This window comes from Dendropsophus ebraccatus, chromosome 6 (genome assembly GCF_027789765.1).
Source record: "Dendropsophus ebraccatus isolate aDenEbr1 chromosome 6, aDenEbr1.pat, whole genome shotgun sequence".
In the NCBI taxonomy this organism is placed as follows: Eukaryota; Metazoa; Chordata; class Amphibia; order Anura; family Hylidae; genus Dendropsophus; species Dendropsophus ebraccatus.
The window spans coordinates 20,209,129-20,232,821 of record NC_091459.1 but is presented as its reverse complement, the minus strand read 5'-3'; the positions used below and the strand labels follow the sequence as shown (position 1 = coordinate 20,232,821).

The 23,693-nt window shown below is 39.8% G+C and overlaps 1 protein-coding gene across 25 annotated transcripts in view; it reads right to left on the bottom strand.

Annotated features, from left to right (window-relative positions):
• Window positions 1-23,693, bottom strand: part of RIMS1 (regulating synaptic membrane exocytosis 1) — a 271,494-nt gene that overhangs the window by 95,653 nt on the left and 152,148 nt on the right. For 18 of the 25 annotated variants that reach the window (XM_069974601.1, XM_069974607.1, XM_069974603.1 and 15 more), the window contains 4 exons: window positions 20,290-20,367; window positions 16,219-16,308; window positions 8,969-9,040; window positions 5,342-5,445 (listed from right to left, as the gene is read on the bottom strand). In XM_069974601.1, coding sequence (XP_069830702.1) covers window positions 5,342-5,445; window positions 8,969-9,040; window positions 16,219-16,308; window positions 20,290-20,367 — 344 coding nt within the window. Of the gene's footprint in view, window positions 1-5,341; window positions 5,446-8,968; window positions 9,041-16,218; window positions 16,309-20,289; window positions 20,368-23,693 lie in introns of those variants that run through there. The other 7 variants (XM_069974605.1, XM_069974625.1, XM_069974624.1 and 4 more) reach the window with 3 other exon arrangements.

Genomic DNA, 23,693 nt, shown 5'->3' with positions numbered 1-23,693 from the left:
TGACATGCAGAAATAGAAAGACCATGCTATATCAAGAGTTCATTTAACATTCTTTAACAACATAATGACCACTGCTTATAAAGTGTTTCCAACAGGTATTGAAATAATACGGGTATATCGCTATGACTAAGAGAGTCGCTAACTACAAAATAGAGGTGGTAAATTAACACGGCGAGCAAACTGTTTGTCACGGCATAATATTTGTTCTAAATGATAACAGTATGAATTGTATAAAATAAGAGTACGGAAATGGGAGCCTAAAGGAGCATACAGGGATAAAGCCGTCTACAATAGCACAGCAAGACATACTGTAAAAACCAACAACATAAGACCCCAGATGACATTCACTGAAGGAGCATATGTGGGTGCAAACTGAAAATATATAACCTTGTTTGCTGGTATTAGAACATGGACGAGAACAACAGACATATAACAATATAGAACCTTGTGTATAGTTATTTACTAAAAATACTACTGAAAATGTAAACTAAATTGTGAACTTAAAGGGCGTCTCCAGCAAAAACAGCCAAAAAAAAAAAAATGTTTAAATTAACTGGTGTCAGAAAGTGACAGAGATTTATAATGTAATATCTCAAGTCTCCCGGTACTTATTGGCTGCTGTATGTCCTACATATCTACGTCTATGAGATGACACTTGAGAAAGAAACCGGATCGGTTTAGAAATGTGTTGTCGCCATGAATGTTTTTATAATAAATTTTTAACCATTCTTTTTGGACCCGCGCCCGAACAAACCCTAATCGGAGAGAGAGTTGGCACTTTCTAATACCAGTTGATTTGAAAGAAAATTTTTTTTTACTGAAGCTGAACAAAGTCAGCTCAGCAATGACCCTCTCTTCAGAGGCCATGATGCTGAAGTTGTGGCTGACCATCGCAAATAGCAATGTAATACATGGATGAGCCAGATCTGGTAGGGCTGCTCTTTTTTAGCGGCTCTTTATACTTGCTAATTGAAGGAGGTTGTAAGTGGTGAACCCCTCATATCTGTAATGGGGCATATAGACAGGAAATATCTTATTGAGGTCACCCTATCATCATTTTTACGTCATTTTATTTACTTTTTATTTAAACACTTGTAGACATGTAAGACCGGCATCAACCTAAGCTTAAATGGATATTCCCATTTTATAAAGTTAGCATATGTCTAGGTCCTAGAGGTCGATCCGCATCAACCTTTCAGTTTCAGCTGAAATTATTCAATTGAAACCTGTGCAGCAGTTCCCCAACATAGCAAGTGGTTGGGGGGGGGGGGGAGGTCATTCTGCAAAGAAAACCAATAAACGGGGCACAATGATGGACAAACCCTTCACTTTTAGGATCGGTGGAGGTCCAAGAGATTGATTTCCATTATCATAAAGTAATGGCCTATCCCAGCAATGTACCATTACGTTATGTGATAAGAAACCACCTACCGCACATCGGTGGACACAGATAGCTATGACTTTTTTTTTACCTATTTGCAAGTATACTCTAAACATATTGACAGATTTTTTCACATAGACACATCAAACATAAACGAGAAGTCATAAATTTTTTGGACATGCTATAAATAAAAAATAAAAAAAACACTGAATTTATAAATCGAATATTTAAAAATAATCTATTGATATGAGTTGAAAAACTAAAATTTTAAAACCATACTTTATAGATACAGAGGTCTCAATAATCTTAATAAATCTACAGACAATGTATAGTTCATAGATACGCAGTGCACAGTAGCAGCATTAAGTATAGAATATATGGTGTGTCGGAAGTTTAGGGTAAGCCAAAGTATTCTACATCAGCCAGCCTAAATTATATATTTTGTCGAATAAACAGTTTTACAAAATTGATAGGAATTTTCTAAAATCTTTACTTATAATATAGAGATGTACTCTCTTCATTTTTATCAATTTGAGTCACTTAAATAAGTAGAACATACTAAAGCAAAGTCAAGTTGAAAGTCAACACGGAGACATCACACAGGTCATAACAATGAGCCAAAAAAGTAAGGGATAAGTGAGAAGACTGAGGAAAGAACGGTGGCGGCACACAGCTAAGACAGGCAATACAAAAACAACATCTAGTTCATTCTCCTTTATGTTAAAGCTCTATGGAGGATGTCACAGGGACATTTCCCTGATCAGTTTTCTTGCACTGTTGTTGCAAAGAAAACTTATTACCAGCTGTGGAGGTTTTTATATTCTTGTTCTCCCTGATGGCAACAGGGGAGCTATTTCTGGGAATTTTATGGTGCAGACCCATACCGATTGAGAGATAGAGTCGGGAGAAGATTGCGCTAAGCGTGGTCCTCTCACAGCTCTTTGTCATGTGATCAGTTGGGATTATAATGGAGCTCTATGGAGCCTGACTGATTATGCTGACACAGAGTTGGGGAGAGGACAGCTTAGCGTTGTCTTCTTCCCGCTCGTTCCCTGGGTGTGAACACTCACACCCGGACCGATCAAAACTTTCAACATGTCTCTATGACATTAGAAGAAAAGGATTCCCACAGCATCCAAGGTAGAAGCAAGTGTGTTTATTCACACATCAAGGTACAGAGAAAATGTGACGTTTCGACTTTTGGTTTGGTTTTTATCAAGTTATCTTTATCGAAACGTCGCATTTTCTCTGTACCCTGATGTGTGAATAAACACATTTGCTTCTACCTTGGATGCTGTGGGAATCCTTTTCTTCTAAAGTCTACAGTGCCCACACCAAGGATTGTAGGCCTACTGTACCTGCATCCTGCATCTACATTGGTGGCCATAAATGGAGTATCTCCAAGGTTGGATCTTCTTTTCGTTTGGTATGTCTCAATGACATGTCAAACGTTTTGCAGGACGACAGTGACACTTTAATCTTATATGACTCCTTTTTCGGTTAAAAGACAAATATTTGGGGATGGCTCCTAATATGACCCTCTAATATTAATTATTAGCACTGGTTTATCTATAGTAAACTTCAGCATTTAAGACTGCCAGAAAAGTGGAATCAGAACGTAATGGAGAAGGAAGGTAGAGGAATAACTCTGTGCTCTTTATTTAACTTAAAAATTAATTTTGTGTTTTGAAGAAATCTCGCAGGGCCGGGATTGTTCAGGATCAGTAGTACATCACTAATGACATCTGTGAAGTCAACAAGCCGTCGCTTTAATTAATTAGTTTGAAGTAAATTGCTCAAGCAAGGACTGTACATTGTTAGGAGGTGCCAGGATTCCTCCTGAGTACTTATGCAACACTAAGAAATCTTTTCAAAAATATTCAGCTATTTCCTTGGTGGTTGGAAAAATCTATCTAATGATCTGTAACCAGCACCATCAGTGCCGCGCGAACTTTGGGGTATTTCACATTACCCACATGATTATAAGACTCCCAAAGCCATTTTAAGGAAGACAGAGAAGCAAAGTGCCTCTAGAAATGTTGCTAAATCTGAAAGAATTAGCTGTGGATATAGAACTGAAGAATTATACGCCATCCTTTGAAATGAATGCCCAACATGAATGGGTCAGGTCCATCAGAGTTCAAGTTGGCCTTCAGAAGAAGCTCTCCAAGCAGGGGGATACCCTTTTAAGATGTCTAAAAAACCTACTAGGGCAGGGTTCCAGCTGTTGAAAAACTATATCTCCCATCATGCCTGGACAGCCAAAGCTAAAGCTGGCAACAGCTGGAGAGCCAAGGTTCCCTATCCCTATACTAGGACATATGCATCCTTCAAAGCATCGCTGCTGTTTTATTCTTGTAACTCGTAAACTTATACAGACGCCGTGTAGTTACAACAGTGTCAATATTTTTCAGACAAAGACACAAAATGCTCAGTAAAAATCAGAACATTTTCAATCCATAAGCCAATATAATAACAATGCAGAAAAAAGCAGAAAAAAGTATAAAAGCAACAGTATGTTAAGCTACGTATGGTTCCACAATCATAAACTAGGCCACGCGGATTGGACCATTTTCCAGAATCAGTAAAGACGTCGCAATGCAATCAGTGCAATACAATGCCTTGGCCACGTGCTCGTGAAAAAAACAAAACTGAATATGAGAGCTTGACTCTAATATAGAGAGTTTCCTTGTAGAGATGCACGGAGTGTTTAATGGCACAACTGAGTATCACTACTAACCGATTCTACCGAGATGTTAACCTATAGGAACTCTTTATCGATGTAAAAGGTGAGCGGTACAATGTTTACAAAATATAAAAGGCAAAACATATATGAATTGAACGTTCTATAGGAAACATACAATTATCTGGTTACAAATACTGTTCTATTTTCCATCCATAAAAAACCACAACTGCAGTTTTTTGCAAATGTATATATGAAGCATTTGGTACAGACATACCTATACTTTATACTTTATCCTATACTTTTTATATAGCACTTTTCTATACTGAAGATACATAACATCATTAACCAGATATAGAAACATTTCTAAAGCATAACAGGTAATGCACATTCTATGTCCAATGTTTGGTATATAACACCTACATCAGGACTTTGTACCGCTGCGGTTTGACTTGTACACAGTGTTCCAGCCATGCTTATAATTTATCACCACTGCAGTCATCCTACCAGAAAAGTATTAAAGTGCAGGCAGCTTCACTGACTCCATCTCTACATTGCAAATAAAATCGTCTCCTCCATTGATATTTCATGTGTTAAAAAGGCGAACGCACTTTGTATAGAAACTTTATATAAAAGTTATTTTAAGGATCCGTAATCCAAATTCTAAACACAACATAGATACATGTATTATATTGCTGTACACAGTATAGTGGGATTGAAGACAGCAAAGTTATTAAGTTATTATTCTTGCCATTGTGCTAGCATGTGGTATAAATAGAAGAACAATAGTTCTAAACATCCAATTACACACGTAAAATGTCGCATTGCCGTATCCTCACCTCAATAAATGAATCAAATTCATTCACTCATATAAATCTGATAGAATGTTAATATGCAATGTAAAATATGTTCTAAAATAACCAGAACATGATTGAGATATATTTCCCATGGGTGGTTACAATATTACAATACACATCATTGCATAAACCAGTTTTGCTTCTGTATCAAATTCATGGTTTGGTTGTGGTCAAGTCTTACTAGCAATACATTGGTTAGTATTGTTAAATGTCCTATCACAAACAGACAACAGAAAAAAAGCACAGTATTAAAAGATAGAAAGTGCAGTGCAGCCATTACTGGACATGACGATTTACACTGAATGGTAAAGAACACAACGAGTACATTAATAATCCACCAATCCACATCACTTCAAAACTCATCGAACATACAAAAGCACAAAACACTGTTTGCAAGTGTGGCCGGTCACTTGGGGCTACCTTGTTCTACACTGTTGCTTCTTACAGGGACCTGTGGAAGTTGCCTTCCTCTTCGATTATATGAAGAGTCTACCGTAGATGACTGACTTCCTACTTGATGGTTTCTGTAAAGTAAAAAAAAAAACAAGAATTAGAAATTTAGTAGGGAAACAGGTAAAAGTAGTATGGGGAAGGATCCAAATTTTAATAAAACCGTATCTTTTAGTGTTACCGTTTTCAGTTCAAAACCTACAATGACAAAAATTCTGATTAAACCAAAGTAAAAGTTTAAAGTGTCACTGTCAATTTAATTTTTAGTACCGGCGATTTTAATAAACTTTGTAATTGGGTTTATTAGCTGAAAAATGCATTTTTATTATGAAAAAGCAGTTTAAAGTCCTCCCCCCGTCTTCATGGTTCTCTTAAGTAGAAGGGAGGGAGATAAGGAACCAAAACAGGACAACAAAGAGTTAATTTACAGCTACATCACTGGGCTATCTCCTCTGAGGTCAGCATTTACCTCTCTAACCTCTGAATACTGGCTTTCACACAGGTCCCGCTGTGTAATCCTTTATTTTCTTCTCTCCCTTCTCCCCCCTCCCCTCTCCATAGGTTACACAGGGCTCGACTGATGTAAAAGAGTCGAGATTTCCTGATAATGAGCAGTGAAGGAGACAGAGGAGGGGGGGGGGGGGCTGGAGAAAGTCTTTTTGTATGCAGATAATGCCTAATAAATCCAATTACAAAGTTTCTTAAAATCGCCTGTACTATTGATTCCTGCAAAAAAAAAAAAAAAAAAACGACAGTGACACTTAAAAGTATATTGTGCCTCTGAGATGAACCCCATTCTAAAGCCAAACCATCTTCAAACTGTATCAGACCACCAGGAGAAAAAACACTTGCTTCTTCATTTTCAAGCGCAACTCATATTAATGGGCAGTAATATTTTTTTTTTGTGGATTTTACTTTAATTCTTTCACCGGTTAACATAAAACATTTGTTGGTCTCTTTTTTTCATACAACAAAGCAATGATTATATTAAAAGGGTTGGTTTAAGTGCACATCATAAAGGGGGCCCCATTAATGCTTGAAAAAGCTGAATCCAGTCCTGGGGAAATTCTCCCAGTGTCCCAGGACTGTATCCAGCTTTTCCAAGCACCTGGGGAGGAGCGGCACAGAGTTCAAAGGCAGCCGGCTGATAGGCCGACAGCCAAGACAAGCGAAGCACTGTGCTAGTACTATAAATTCGGCAATGACTGGTAGTTTTTGTTGTGATTCTGAAGGTCTTTTAAATCTTTTTATACACAGTAGCAGTAGGTAGGGCCCCCAGAAGTTGTTTGCCCAAGAACATTGATCTGTATGCATAACACATTGCACTGGGGTTAGAGCCGCACACAGGGGTAACAACATGCAACCAAATTCACTTGCTGGGACACAGAAAGGCAGATGTACATTAACAACGACTGACAAATAAAGGCACTTTTTGGTGAACAATATTGTTATAGTGAAGCAACATATAAAAGGGTTGTGCAATGGTCTTTAGCATTCAATTCAAATACATAGGGGGAGATTTATCAAACATGGTGTAAAGTGAAACTGGCTCAGTTGCCCCTAGCAACCAATCAGATTCCACCTTTCATTTTCCAAAGAGTCTGTGAGGAATGAAAAGTGGAATCTGATTGGTTGCTAGGGGCAACTGAGCCAGTTTAACTTTACACCATGTTTGATAAATCTCCCCCATAGAGTGCATACATTGAGTTGCAACCTTCGCTTGGTCTTTCTTCTAGAATAAGGGCCCAGACTGACTTAGCGTCACATACAAGCGCTGATCGGTAAGATCGGCACTCATCTGCCTTTGCAATGCTCATTTAATTGATCGCTGGATTGTTCATGTGCCCTATTAACTTCATCATAGTTGCCTACACAACCTCCAGCATAAACCAGTGATGATTTAAAGGGGAACTATGAGCAGGTTAGACAAATCTAACCTGCTGATAGCTTCCTATTGCGCACGGGGTGCCAAGGATGATGGTATGTCTCTTACCTTCCTCCTCTGCACCGTTCCCATGCTGTTAACAATGTAATCCTTAGTCTGGAGCACCGTTAGGAGCAAGCTGGCCCGCCCATTCTAATGATAATCAATGAAGCGGGTGAGCAGGATCAGTGCTCGGGGGGTGGGGCAGTGTGCTTAATGGTGCTCCAGACCAAAGATTACACTGCTTAGGGCCCTATTCCACCGGACGATTATCGTTCAGATAATCGTTAAATTGTTCGAATCTAAACGATAATTGTTCGGTTGAAATGCAGTTAACGATTAACGACCGAACAAGAAATCGTTGATCGCTTTATAAGACCTGGACCTAATTTTATCGTTGCTCATTTGCAAATCGTTTGCATTGAATAAGACATCGTTCGGTCGTTCGCAATAGATACGAACGCAATAGCAAAGAAAAAACTATCGCAAATACGATCATAAGTAACGATTATCGTTCTATGGAAATGAGTGAACGTTTTCAAGTCTTTCGCAATAGCGGTCGTTTGAGATCGTTACCGATTATGCAAACAATAATCGTCCGGTGGAATAGGGCCCTAACAGCATGGGAACGGCACAAAGGAGTGAGGTAAGAGACATCCCTTCCTCCTCAGCACCCCATGAGCAATAGTTCCTCTTTAAATGTGCTAATTCAGCCAACAAACAAGTGGTATCTTCGTTGTCAGCTGATCACTAGCCCTACAATGGCTGATTATTGGCAGGGAGCATTGCCTGCCTGACGATAATTGGTGCCATTTTCCCTCCACAGTTGGCAAAAAACTTTGTTTGTTGTGTATGAATCGGGCCCGCTGCTGTTTGCAGTACACAGTGAATTTTAAAAGAAAAGAAAAAAGTGTAAAATTCCAAACGTTAAAGAGGTACTCCAGGCTGGGGTTATTTTTATTGTATGACGGCCGGTCACTTATGTCCCCCGTTCCAGTGCCGGATCCTGGATCGCGCTGCTTCTTGGTCTGAGTTGCGGCTTAAGACATGACGTCTCAAGGCAGCTCAGCCATTCAGCGGTCGTAGTACAGTCCCGCCTCGGTCGCTGAATAGCTGAGCTGCCTTGAGACGTCACGTCTCAAGCCGCAGTTCAGACCAGGAAGCGACAGTCGGACGGGAGAACAGGGCGGCGCGATCCGGGACCCGGCGCTGGAACCGGGGAGGTAAGTGACCGGCGGCCTCTATATCCACCCCATCCCAGGCCATACCCTAAAAATACCCCAGCCCGGAGAACCCCTTTAATTCCTCAAATATTGCAATCACTGTTAGGCTATGTTCACTCAACGTCAAAAAAAGAGAAAAGACGTCCGTTATTGCTATTGTTGCTGGATGACGGACATCCAATGCACACAATGTATAAAATAACAGACGTTGTTTGCGTGGACGTCCAAATAATGATCATGACATGCAGGAAAGTAAGGACTGACTTATTACTGTATGAGTACATCCTACATTGTGTTGTACAGTGAGATGCTAGCATGCCAAGAAAATCAGACACCTTCCACTCTAACTCTCTCGTCTTTCTTACTTTTTGAGGCCCAAGAAAAATAGAGTTACATCTTTACATCACTGTACTCTATAATGCATCTAAATATACATTGGAAACCTCATACCTTTTTACTTCAGAAACAGCGCATTTATTGTTTGCTTTCTGGTTGCTAGATTTTTCCATTTTTCTGGGCTGCCTGAGATGAAGTGACAAATAAAAAAAAAGAAAAGCCAAAGCAAGAAAAGAAATAATAATAATAACAATAAAAGGAAACAGCAATGAAGAATGAGATTACATGTAAAGCATTGATATGATGAACATCACAAGTATTGGCTACAATTGACTGTACATGCAGAAACAGATAAAAGCAATATGCAAAATCTCGCTTGAAAAGACTACTGAGTACATGGCTGATAATACAATGGAAATACTTAATGTCAAGGCTGCTTTCATACTGCACAGGACAGATTCACTCCCTCATATGACTTGTTTTATTGAAAGCAGGAATGGATTCTATTATATTCTAGTATGGCGGAATTTCAGCCTGTGTCGCGGACGACGCTTGAAATTCCCCCTGTCTCATTGTTTCAATGGGATTTCTTGTGCAACTCCGCTCTTTACTCAAAGAATTGTCAAGTCAATTCACTGGGCAAAGAGTGGAGGTGTGCGAGAAATCCTATTGAATCAATGGGACAGGTGGAATTTCAAGTGGCGTCCGCGGCGCAGGCTCCGCTTGAAATTCCACCACTTTTGCTTAGTGTGAACAGGCCCTTATAAAAGAAGCCCAATATTCCTAAAGACTAGAGACGAGCGAACCTTGAGCATGCTCGAGTCGATCCGAACCCGAACTTTCAGCATTTGATTAGCGGTGGCTGCTGAAGTTGGATAAAGCCCTAAGGCTATGTGGAAATCATGGATATAGTCATTGGCTGTATTCATGTTTTCCAGACAATCTTAGAGCTTTATCCAAGTTCAGCAGCCCCCGCTAATCAAATGCCGAACGTTCGGGTTCGGATGGACTCAAACCCGAACCAGATTCGCTCATCTCTACTAAAGACATGTTTGGGAATGATTCCCTTTGTATTTGGATCCATTCTCAGGGAATAAGGGAGTGCAGATCTCTCGAACACCGTGTGAAGGCAGCCTAGGAAGTATACACTGGAATGCAATTCATGAACATTAGTAAAGAAAAAAAAAGAATAGTACTTAAAAATAAACTGATGCTTCTCCATAAAAGTCATGCACATGCAATGAAAACAGTAGCGTTGAAGGGGTTGTCTAGTTTGGACAACCATTTTTTGAGCAAAGTTTCCAGGAAAGAAAAACCCACAATTTATACACCACTGATTACATTAGAGATGAGTGGAACTCCAGCAGACTCGAGTCTGATCATTCAGAATCTGAATACTGGTGGTTGAGGAAGTTGTATGGAGCCCTAGGGAGTCCGGGAATACATGCACACAGCCATAGGCATGCTTGAGTTGTACTCATCTCTAAATATGAATATACGAATCCATTGGTTTAGACATGGGCTACATAAAGACATATTGCAGCATGAAAGCTTAAAGAGACTGTCAGTAGGTTTAGGCTGTCTACTCTCAGGGTAGCATAAACTAGTGACAGAGAAGCTGAACAGAATGATGTATCACTTACATTGTTCTGTGCAGATGATCCTGAGATATCCTCCTGAATAACATGGACAATAAGTAGTCCTCTCCATTATGTGCAAGAGCCCAGTAGTCCTGGATATTCATGAGAAGCAGAAAACTCCGCCCACCAGCTGCTGATCGGCAGTTATCTATCCATGCTGTGTATAGGCAGTCAACTGTCAATCAGCAGCTGGAAGGCGGGGGGGAGGGGTGTGGCAAGAATCCTATTCTCCTGCATATTAGGAGAACGACTGAACAGAATGATGTAAGTAATCCACTGATCTGCTCAGCATTTCTGCCACTAGTTAATGCTGCCCTCATTTAAAGCAGTATATACCTAGTGACAGATTCCCTTTAAAGAACAGAAATTTTCTCAGCTTCTGAAATAGTGTCATAGAGACAGGACAGGTTGTTAGTGATGAAGGTGTGGGCGTCAAGACCCCCCTACCCCCCAATAGCTAGAAAAAATGCTTGGCTGTACATCATGCCCCGATTCTCTTCTATTCAGAGACCAGCGTAAGGGAAATACTCTTGACTCTTGACTTGGCATGACTCTTCAAGAGAATCTAATAGGAGCCATTTTTTTTAGCTTTCATCCTCCACTCTTCAGACCCCTACAGACCACAACTTGTCACACATCTCTGTGATATATTGGATTTTGAGAAAAATTTAACTAATATTTTAAATTGTAACTTGTTGCATGATGTCAGCAATCCATTGAAATATATATATATATATATATATATATATATATATATATATATATATATATATATTACTACAATTTCATGTACATGGGGTGCAAAGAAAGCTGTATGCAAATGTTGCTATTAGAGTTCTCTACGTAAATCGGTTTTGCGATGCAATTGTTTTAATAAGGGTGATACAGAGACAAGCTTTCTGCTCCCTAAACACCCAATTAATAAATATTATTTAATAGACCATTGCTTCACCCAAATCATTCCAATAAATTGAGATTGTAACTTGAACTGCATACTAAAAGCTTATATATATATATATATATTTATATATATATATATATATATATATATATATATATATATATATATATATATATATATATGAGTAATGAGTAATGGATAACAATCTCCTTGGCAATCTATTATTTCTTTTCTATTCAATGTTCTTTTCCTCAAGGGTTACTCATAATAAATCCTTTGTGTCATTTCATGTAAGTAAGTACACAAATGTCATATTCATTTTACAGAGGACTTATACAGCCTATTATTTGATTTATAATTAATTTTTATACCTATATTTCAGTCAACTAAATGAAACAATGCTAAATACATAGAAGCAATGTGACAACTTATTAAGCATGTGGATAAAAAGTGTATCTATGTCCCTAACATATCTATATAAGTAACTAACTGTGAAAAAATAATTAAGACTTTCCATCAAAGGACAAAAAGCAGGGTTCTGCAGACGTAAAATAGACGTAGGCTTAAAAATGCTGGAGAATTACACAGAAGATAAAAGATTTCAGCTTTTATGAGAAAATATCCTACCAAAAGTGGAGAAATAACAATATACTAAAATACTATTCCAGTGGAATTACAGGTTACATAAATAGGGGCCTAGGCTATCAATCTTTTAGGTTTTTTTGCCACATACAATTTATGGGAGCTGCTATTTAGAGCACCAGATACCTAACTTACCAAGTAAACTAACCACCCTCCTTGTAGAGAATGCTGAGCATTATATTATGTAGCAATATTCTCTGGCTTGAGAGCTAGACAATTGTCATTTGCTCACAGCAAAAAGCTGTCTAAACTAAATTATTAATTAAGCTATTATATCAGTAATAATAAGGCTATATATTTAGACATCCTGGGCTTTACACCTAAAATTTGTAAGCCTCAAGAGGATCTTCGCTGCCCCAAAAAGGTAAATCAAAGCTTCCCTCCCAGCAGCACAAGGAGGCACCAGTGCACATCAGATGGCCAGTAGTGGGTTTGGTGCCTAGATAGAGTGGCATTCTACATTTTGGTAAACAAAACAAAACAACTGTTTGCACTTACAGTGGTCTTATAGTGTTGTTTAGATGTGTTGCCTATTTGTTGTAGAAGTGCTTAAAGCAAATGTACCACCAGCGACATCACTTTAGTTCTTTTTCATTAACAGACCGGCACCAGAACATGGATACTGGTGGTGAGGTCCTTATTTTGAACGCATCCTGGTCCCCTCACGCCGTGCCGGTCTATTCCCGAGCCCCGCACCAACCCTGGAGCACTGGGGATGGGCCCACCAGCCCCTAGTGTGACAATCTCCCCTCTGTGACACAGCTTTATTGATTTGGAGGGGGTTTTGTCACATTGGGGGCCGCTGGGCCTGCCCCCGTGCTCCAGGGTGGGCCGAGGCTTGGAAATAGACCGGCACAGTGCACAAGAACCAGGCAGAACCGTGCCCCAGGCCTTCCCACGCCGGTCTATTAATGTAAAAAAACAAAAGCGATATACCTGGTGGTACATTCGCTTTAATTTATCTATGTATTTGCAAATACAGCAATATGGTATCGCAATTACTTGTGTAAAACAGTAAACTCAGCTTTGTTACTCATCTACTTTGTTAGCTGGCTGTTTGTAACAAAGAATCTATTGAAGAGCATTTGTGCAATTTGAAGCCAAAAAAAAAAAGCCTATCACTCCGATATATAATATCTAGAATAGAACATTGCTACTATGGAGATAAACTGAGGATCTGAAAGGTTAGCGAATAGATTGGTGGGCTAATATGAAAGTCATGGAACTTTTCATTCCATGGATTGTTCACTGCACAGCAGAGTGGTTTACAACATCTGCCCCAATCCTAGCACACTGCAAATTCTGAGCATTCAGACTATTACAAGTAATGCAATACAGTGCTGAGATATATATATATATATATATATCATTGCTTCTCTGCAGTTGGGCTGCAAAAAAATATCTAACTGCTCTAAATTTGTACCATATATGTCAATTTAACAAATATGCCCTACATAATAGGGAACAAAAAACTAGGCGCCACGTGTATTACTTGTCAGTGGTAATAAGGTATCACATTAGTTAGGCTAAAATATTTTTCTATACCACAAAATTACTAATAGACAAGTATTTAGTACCACATACATATTCACATTTTAAATGTTTTTTTTTTTATTTTTTAAATGCTCACAAAATGTATCATTGAGGGAATGGGTGGGTTACAGTACCAAGACAGGTTATCAAGTCTGGAGTTATTATTATTGTGGAAAAACATGTGTTAGGGGTGATCTGATCCAGGTCTGTAACCATGACAAGAGGGGCAACCGCTACGTCTAGAGGAAAGAAGGTTTCACCATCAGCATAGACGCAGATTCTTTACAGTAAGAGCAGTGAGACTATAGAGCTCTCTGCTACATGATGTTGTCATGGCTAATTCATTAAGATCAGAAAGGCCTGGATGCTTTTCTTGAACAATATACATTACAAGCACTAGATTACATGTGTTAGGACATTGATCTGAGGATTATTCTGATTTCCATTGGAGTTGGGATGGAATTATTCTCCCTGTGATGGGGCAATTGGCATCTGCCTTCCTCTAGATCAGCACGGTAGAGTTTTCCAACCTTATTAACTATGTTACTATGAGCATTTCTTTACGTGCCACTCGGCACTCACCAAATGTAGTTGCTTATTTATTCAGTATGTTACACATCAATAAAAGGTCAACTACATATTTCGGCCACCATAGTCAAAACACTTAAAAGGTTTATCCAGCGCTACAAAAACATGGCCAGTTTTTCCCCTCTCTTGTCTCCAGATTGGGTGGGGTTTGGAACTCTGTTCCATTGAAGTAAATGGAGCTTAAATGCATACCAAGCAGATGAAGACCATGCTGGCCAAAATGCGTACTTGACCATAGAATAAATATGCAACTACATTTGGTGAGTGCCGGCATTAATTTTTAGTCTCTCTCGAACGCCACCAACAAGTGAAGTGCCGTCTTCTCTCTATACTAGTCTATATTATAACATACTATCCTATATTGTCTCTGCTTTCGACCTTATGAAGGCAAAAATCAAGCACAAGGTAAAATAAAATTCTATTCCATTGGTGGTAACTAGAGATGAGCGAACCGGGTTCGGGTTCGTGTCGATCCGAACCCGAACGTTCGGCATTTGATTAGCTGGGGCTGCTGAACTTGAATAAAGCTCTAAGGTTGTCTGGAAAACATGGATACAGCCAATGACTATATCCATGATTTTTCACATAGCCTTGGAGCTTTATCCAAGTTCAGCAGCCACCGCTAATCAAATGCCGAAAGTTTGGGTTCGGATCGACTCGAGCATGCTCCAGGTTCGCTCATCTCTAGTGGTAACACATTTTATTATATAGGTGTTATCGGTTACTATACTTTATTAGGGTATGTTCACACTGAGTAAAACGTTTGGTCACGGAATCCCGCCTGCCTCAGTGTGCCATAGCCTGTTTATAGGAGAGCTCGAGCGCCTCCACTGCCGCCGCAGTCCGCTCAATTCTTTGAGCAGAGAGTGGCGGCACCGGAGACGTACAAACTCTCCCATAGACAGGCTATGGCTCACTGAGGCAGGCGGGAATCCGCGGCAAAAATTCTGCCTGATTTACTTAGTGTGAACATACCCTGATAGTATGTTGAATAATAATGGCTGTACCATGTGTTGTTTAGGGAGGACAGTTTAAAATTAGGATAAGGTTATATCAGTTTATTTTCATCTGAAGTTTCTACAGTTGTCTTATTGAAATTAAAGAAGTTCGGCTGAAGTACACGCTATAGAAACAGCCCCATTTATGTTTCTAATGAATTTTTCTACTGCAGAAATTACTCATAATGCTCCAATATCAGCTCATTCACGGACACAAAGTATGAAAGCAACATAACACACAGCAATGACAGATATCATATACTAGAGTTTTCTAGAGCAATAATAGCCTTATTTTAGTATCAGTGCTTTTGGAGTTGAAAGAGTATTGTGACTGAACTGAATCCATTTCATAGTCATTCCCAGTTAAGTTTTTCTGTTGTAGGGCTAGAAAAGCCCTGGCTTTTCTTCACACAGCCTCACAGTTAAATGGGATATGAAAAATATATCTGAGGATCAGCTCAGAATGTTGGATAAAAATATTGGGCCAAGATTTTGCCATACTACAAAAGGTAGTCATGGCTTAAAGGGGTACTTTTTTCCCCTTTCAAATCAACTGGTCTCAGAAAGTTATACAGAGTCATTATGTACTTCTATTTTAAAAACTGCAGTCTTCCAGTACTTATCAGCTGCTGTATGCCCTGAAGGAAGCGATATTTTTAATCTAATTTAGAGCGGTCCAAATAGGAAATTTTTTATGGGGATTTACTACTGCTTTGTACAGTTCGTGTCATGGACAGAGGCAGCAGCAGAGAGCACCAGTTTCTGCAGGACATACATCAGCTGATAAGTATGAGAAGATTTTTAAATAAAAGTAAATTACAAATATAAACAATTTTCTGACACCAGTTGGTTTGAAAGAAAAAAAAAACATTTCACAGAGTACCCCTTTAACGATGTGAATTAATACAGGTTTTCTACTTTAAGAAATGGTACACGAGAATTATTATAAACTACACACTTAAACACAAATATATTGTGGTAATAAGGAAATTACATGACATGAAAGAAAAAAAAATGAAATCACTAAGACACATGATAAGAATGAAAAAGTCTGTTTTATACCTTTCTCGTTCTGGTGAATGCAAACTAGTATCTGGTCTCAAGCAGTTGGTACTAGCACTTCGAGCCCTGTCAAGGGAGGGCTGTAGTTCACTAGTGCCAGTGCATTGCATCCAATGGTAGAAGAGAAAGAAGAATAGAAAAGAAAACAAAGAAAGGAATACAATGTTAGAGATAAAATCATAAAAAGTAATGTTTTCTTAGCATAAGATGTAAAATCATCATGACAGTTAATGTTTGCAGGAATATGAATGTGCCCTTCTCAGTAGAAACACACTAAGTTATGAAGCCAATAACGTACAGGCACAGAACCCACCTGGGCTCTAGACCTGGCTGGGGAATACTAAACTGTAAAATGTCTTTGTAGAGAGACTCTACAGAGTTAGCATTAACTTGAAATGTTATAATTCACAGTTTGGTTAAAAGGAGGAACTCTCAAACATTAAAGGAGAAGTCCCACCCAAAAAAAAAAGTAGGCTGTAGGTGTGGGAAATTAATCCACAAGTAAATTAACCTATGTCCGTGCCTCTGTAGCGCCGCTCCCGGGTCCCATTGACGGCCACTGGATGTAATTTTCGGATGGAAACCGGGTACATCCCATACCTGGCTCTTCCAGCAACAACGTCATAATTGAGCAATTGCCTGCTCAGCCAGTCAGAGACCAGAGCGGTGTCCCGCCCCTGTCACTGATTGGCTGAGCGGGCAATTGACATTGCAGCTGGAAGAGCAGGAGGACACCAGGAGCTGTCCGCTGGACCCGGGAGCGGCAGAAGGGGGCAAGAGGATAGGCAAATTTACTGTGTCTATTATTTTCCTGCCTTCCTCCCTTTTTTGAATTTGGCGGGACTTCTCCTTTAAAGTGAACTTGTTGTTAGTGTCATGTCGGGCAGCATGAAAAAGGGACAAGCTCCCTTATTACATCTATCAATGAAACACTGTGGCATTTCAGAGACATTGTAGTTTTAAAACTATGTGGGAACAGGGCTTTGAGGCACTGGGGCATTTCCAGTAAGCCTCTCCCCATCCCATGGGGAAGTTCTATCCCTATATGTTTATTGGGCGGGATGTGTCAAACCTGGCAGGTCAAGTTGGCTGGGGCTACCTTGGTGGCTTAAAGCCCAGTTCCCTGATGGTTTCTCTGAAATCGTAATATAAAGCTGCAATAAGAGAGTCTGTCCCTGTTTTATGTTGCCCAATGTCCAAGCAGCATGTAACGGGTGACAGGTTCCCTTTAAGTTCTCTATACTACAGCAATCTCTTAAGTCTTGTCTTAGTTATAGAGAAAAAGGTCTTGGCTGCTATCTGTCTAAGGGCCCGTTCACACTACAGAATCGGCGGTAAAATTTAACTTGGAACCCCTGCCCATGCAATGCCTCCCATTGAAAGAGATAGCAGGCAAGATTCAGTGCCAAGTCCGTGGGCGGGGGTTCCAAGCGGAATTTCACTGCCGATTCCGTAGTGCGAACGTGGACTAAATTTTTCCTTTTACTTATAAAAAGGACCCATACACACTATGGAATTGGCGGCGAAATTCCACTCGGAACCCCTGGCCATGTGAGGCCTCCTACTGAAAGAGATAGCAGGCAGGATTCAATGCCAAGTCCGTGGCGGGGGTTCCAATTGGAATTTCGGCGCCGATTCCGTAGTGTAAACGAGGCCTAAATTTTTCCTTTTACTTATTATATTCAATATATTCAAAGTACAGGTGTACTCAATTACATACAGGCCAGGGGGTGACGGTACACCCATTACGTGGTCAATACAAATGCTGCCCGATGCTTCAGATGACTAACAGTTTGGCATGACTATTGTTTTATCGCCATTTTCATTCTTTTCTCCAATCACTAACCATGACAAACGGTTGGTGGGAACGTGAAATGAATAATAAGATCTAACCGGAGTTGGAAAAAAAAAATAACATGACATGTCATGATAAAAAAAAAAAAAATTAGATATGTTCCTAGGATGTGAATTTCCTTTCTTCTTCATACACTATAACTGTAGGGTCTAGAGTATAATGAAAGTAGTAGGAAAGCAGTATAATTCAGATTTTCCATATGTCCCAGGTTATAAAAGCTTAAAGAATATGGCCACCTTTAAATAACATTTGACAGTTCAGATATAGAACTACTCTGTATATAAAGATGAAATATTCTGTAAATACATTTTATTACTAATCCTGACTTCCAGCCTGTGTTATAGCCCAGAGCTGACTTCACAGTTCTGCAAGTAGATAAGCATTCCTTGCTGGATAGCATGATGTTGGCAAACGGTAATATTGTGGGAATTTAATTACTGTATATCAGATAGTGAACAGTAATGTGACGTAGGGAAAACATAGATGTTCTGCAGCCTTGACGTAGTTCTGCTAAACAAACTTATTGATGGTTCCCAAGGGAGAACCTCAAAAAGAGCTCAACACAATATCCACAATGCAACTTAGGATCAGTACCGGATAACTAATGCAATGTCGTTACATAAGTTACTTTGCTGTTTATGTATATTATTTCTATATATTAACTGTAAAAAGGTATTCAAATGTGGTCACACCCTTGAAAGGGAACCTGTCATCATCCTGCATGAGCCACCAGTCTTTAGGTTGGTCCTTGGCAGCCTCTCCCCGTGCCACCGGCCTCAATTGATAGCTCTCTCCCTATAGCCAAACAGGAACATATCTATTAATTAAATGGTTATTCTTGAAAAATTCATACTTTGCTATGCTGCCGAGGCTGCAATGGACATGTCAGAAATGCATACTTACCTGTCCTGCTTCCCCACTGCTGCCAGATCTCGGGCCTTCTACTCTGCACCGGTCAGCTTTTTTAAAACATGTGATGATGTGCCGCTCTCACCTGAGTTGGAGTCTATGCTGACCGGCCATTGGAAACAGAACATCATCTAATGTTATGAAAAAGCTGTCAGTGGTGCAGAGCGAATGACACAGAATCCAAAAGCGGTGGGGAGTGAGACAGGTAAGTATACATTTCTGATATGTGCCCTGCAGCTTCGGCACCATGGCTAAGTATGACGTTTTCCTGGACAAACCCCTTTAAAGGAGTTATCCAGCATTAGAAAAACATGGCTAGTCTCTTCCGGCGACAGCAACACTCTTGTCTACAGTTCATGGGTGGTTTGCAATTAAGCTCCATTCAATTCAACTAAGTTGTAAAACCCAACCCAAACTGGAGACAAGAGTCGTGCTGTCTCTGGTAGAAAGTGGACATGTTTTTCTAATGCTGGATATCCCCTTTAAGGCCTGTGACATAGAGAGAAGATGCTGGGGGCCACCCTTATCACTTGCGGCTCAAGTAGCATGAAAGCGATGATAATTTCCCTTTAAGTACACAATGTATTAAATATCACCCCATCATATAGAAGTGGAAAAGCTGTGTTTGAAGGGGTGCTATGATACTATATATAGCAACAATACCGAGTAATTTGTTGGTTATTGCACATTGAAACCTAGATACAAAGTCAACAAATCTAGCAACACACAAAAAACCCAATAGATTCTTCAACTTCATAAATGTTTGGTAGTGAATCTATTGAATCTGTACGGAGAAGTATTGGGAATGCATCCAGATTTTTGGATATGGTTTACCCTGTACCTTACATTTACTTGAGTGTTTACTTAGGCAAATAAAAGCTTGAACCTTTAGTTCATAGACACCAACATTAAATTTAACCAGAACAGGGCTCTTCAACCCAAGAATCCTTCAACAATACAGCTCAATTGGTCATTGAGCAGAAATAAGCAGATATAATAAGTAAAAATGTCAAAGCCAACGAAGGTTTATTGGGATTTAGAAACTAAAGTTTCCATTTGAAATTACAACAGTTCAAGAGCCCTGTTCTAGCACACAAGAATACAAAACCAGAAGTTCATACAGTACCGTACATTGCAGACAATAGAGAGCATAGAACACTACAAGGACAAGGCATACTTAAAAAAAAAAAGCAAACACAATAGTTGCCCCCATACAAAGAAATGTCAACAAAATTTGTTTTTCTTCGAAAAACATACTGACTGAAACATGGACGACATGACTGTTAACTCCACAACAACATTCTTACCTGTACAGTCTCCAATTAGAACCAAATTCTAGCAAAGGCATCTTGGGTGGCAAAGTTTTACTGTGCCTAACAGTATTTCTTGTGTATTGCAAAACACAGGAGGACACAAAGAAAGAATGCAATAGTACTTCAGCAAAACAGGATATGTAGTCAGAAATATAATAGCTGTACACCTATTCATGTCTTTCTCTATCGGATGGTGGTTAGGCTGGGTTTACACTACGCTTTTGCAATCTGTTTTTTTTTTTAATCTGTTTTAGCAAAAAAACGGATGAAAAAGCGGATGCATTTGACTTTGATTATAAAAAAAAAAAAACAGATCAAAAAGTATTCATTTTTTTTTTTTTTAATGTACACAAAAATGTAGCTGACCACATTTTTGTGTATGTTAACAAAAGGGATGCGTTTTGATCCGATTATTTGTATAATGGAAATTAATAGAGAAACCGATCAAAATGGATGCGCACAAATGCATCCGTTTTCCAACCATTTTTGTATCCTTACATGGTAAGTATGCACAGTGAACGCAAAGCTGTATATGTTACAATCAAATGTTTATACTAAAAGTAGGAGGACAAATATTGTTTAAAAAAAAAAAAGACTGGGCGGAATTACTCACCTCACTGATCCCTGGTTGCTCATTTTCAGAAGCTCATCGGGAACCCACTGTTCTCCAGGGAACCTACTACCCTGGCATCCGAGGCAGAAATCATCTGACCCCCCGATAGAGCCCCCGATACTTACCCCCTCCTGCCGGTCCCGCACGTGACGCCAGTCCCACCATGGAGAAATAGCCGCCTGCTCATCTGCGTACTCAATATGCAAATGGAAAGAGACAAGTCAGATGGCCATAGCGATTTCTCCGTGGTAAGAATGGCCTCAGGTGTGGGTGCAGGAGGGGGTAACTATTGGAAGCTCTATCAGGGTTGGGGGGGGGGGGGTTGGGGGGGCTCTGCTCTGTGCAAGGGTAAAAGTTTCCCTTTAAGGCCAATGAATAACTAAACAGACATTTCCAGTGTGTTCAGATGGGACCAGGAAGTAGGGATCAGCAGGGACCCAGTGAATGTTGTATTGGAAGCAGCGTGTGTGTGTGGGGGGGGGGGGGGATCTCTAAAGTGTTTAAAGCTTAAATTAAACAGTTTGTTACACTATATATGTAAGACCTGTTATATAATCTTTCTCAGCCACATTGTTTTTAAATCAGATAATGTAATATGTATCACTTAGGGTTTACAATTATATTACAAGATAATAAGAACAATTATTGTACAAGATAGTTACACAGTTATCCAACTGCACATATTGCATTTATAACAAATATTATATGAATATGCACACAGAGGGACACTTATGGGCTGTACTGTATATTGCAAGCTACGGGCACTTTTAGTGGTTTTAAGGGAGTATATAGTGATAGGCCATCAATGTGTAGTCGGTGAAGGGACAACTGCTGGGACCTCCACTAATTAGAATACAAGGGATGCTTTATTGTATAAGAATATCCCTTGTACTGCAGCGGGGCCCTGGGGCACAGGCCTCACCAACCTTACATAGAAAGTTATAATTAGACTAGGGATGGTCCGAACCGAGTTCGGTTTGGGTTCGTACGAACCCGAACGCTCGGCAATGATTCCCGCTGTCTGCCCGCTCCGTGGAGAGGGTGGATACAGCGGGAGGACCGCCTGGAAAACTGGGATACAGCCATAGCCATAGGCTGTATCCCAGTTTTCCAGGCGGTCCTCCTGCTGTATCCACCCGCTGCACGGACCGGGCAGACAGCGGGAATCTGATGCCGAGCGTTCGGGTTCGTACGAACCCGAACCTCGGCAGTTTCGGACCATCCCTAAATTAGACCATTAAAGGAGAAGTCCGGCAAAACATTTTATTAAAGTATTGTATTGCCCCCCAAAAGTTATTCAAATCACCAATATACACTTATTACTGGAAATGCATATAAAATCCTTTTTCCCTGCACTTATTACTGCATCAAGGCTTCACTTTCTGGATAAAATTTTGATGTCACTTCCTGAATAAAATAATGATGTCACAACCTGACTACTAGAGCTGTGCTGGCTGTGGCTGCAGGAGAGGATGATGGCAGGGGGATGCTCAGTGTCCTGTGTCCCTCAGTGTCCCCCTACCATCATCACATCACATCGTGACATCACCATTTTATCCAGGAAGTGACATCACCATGTTATTTAAGAAGTGACATCACCATGTTATCCATGAAGTGACATCACCATATAATCCAGGAAGTGACATCACCATGTTATCCAGGAAGTGACATCACCATGTTATCCAGGAAGTGAAGCCTTGATGCAGTAGTAAGTGCAGGGGAAAAAAGCACTTTATAAGCATTTCCTGTAATAAGTGTATATTGGTGATTTGTATAACTTTTGGGGGGCAATAAATAGTATAATAAACATTTTTGCCGGACTTCTCCTTTAATGTATATTCCTGGGAACTACATGTAACTGACTGGACTAGTCCAGAAGATTTCACCAAGAGGGATAATATAACAATATACAGTATATGAGACCCCCACCAATCTCTAAAACATGGCTGAGTCCTGCCTCCCTTTTTTCTGCTCTCCATCGCTCTACTGTGCTCATGGTTTAAACAGTGTACAGCTTTTTAGAAAGGCTAAAGAACACACAATGACATGCCCGAAGTGTTTCAAAGTGATACATATCCTTTAAAAATGAACGACTAATAGAGATGAGCAAGCCTCAAAAATGGTAAATGGTCAATTTCGTCCAAACCCGAGCATACAGAATTTAAATACTGGTGGCTGCAGAAGTTGGTTGCAGCTCTAAGGATGCCTGGAAAACATGGATACCGCCATAGGCCAAACGCTGCATTCAAGTTCTCCAGGATATTCTAGAGCTTCATCCACCTTCTTCAGCCACCGGTATTGAAATGCAGAGAGTTCAGCTTTAGATGCTCAAGGTTCCCTTATGTCTAATGACAATGTATAGTAGTATAAGTTTTAGACTTAATAAAAAAAGAGAGATTTATGCTAACAGTACACTATACTATCGCCAAACATAAGTTTTTAACCATACTAAAACAAGCTACAATTACAGACTGCTTTTATGCGGCAGAATTTCTCCTTAGTATCAGATCTGGTTTCACTTTATATGTCTCTTCCCTATATCCAAATCGATTTGTCAAAGAAAAGAAGGATGCATGCACTCTGAGTACAATCATATGTAAGACTATGATATAACTGGTATATACCGCTGTTTAAACACCCCAAGGTTTACACTTTGTAGTCTGTAGCCAACTTCTGCTCTGATTATTATAATGGTTACATTCCATGGTTCTATAAGACATGAATTCATTCTGTACATCACTGACCAGAGTCTGGTCAAATGTTTCAAATATTAAGCAGGTTGATA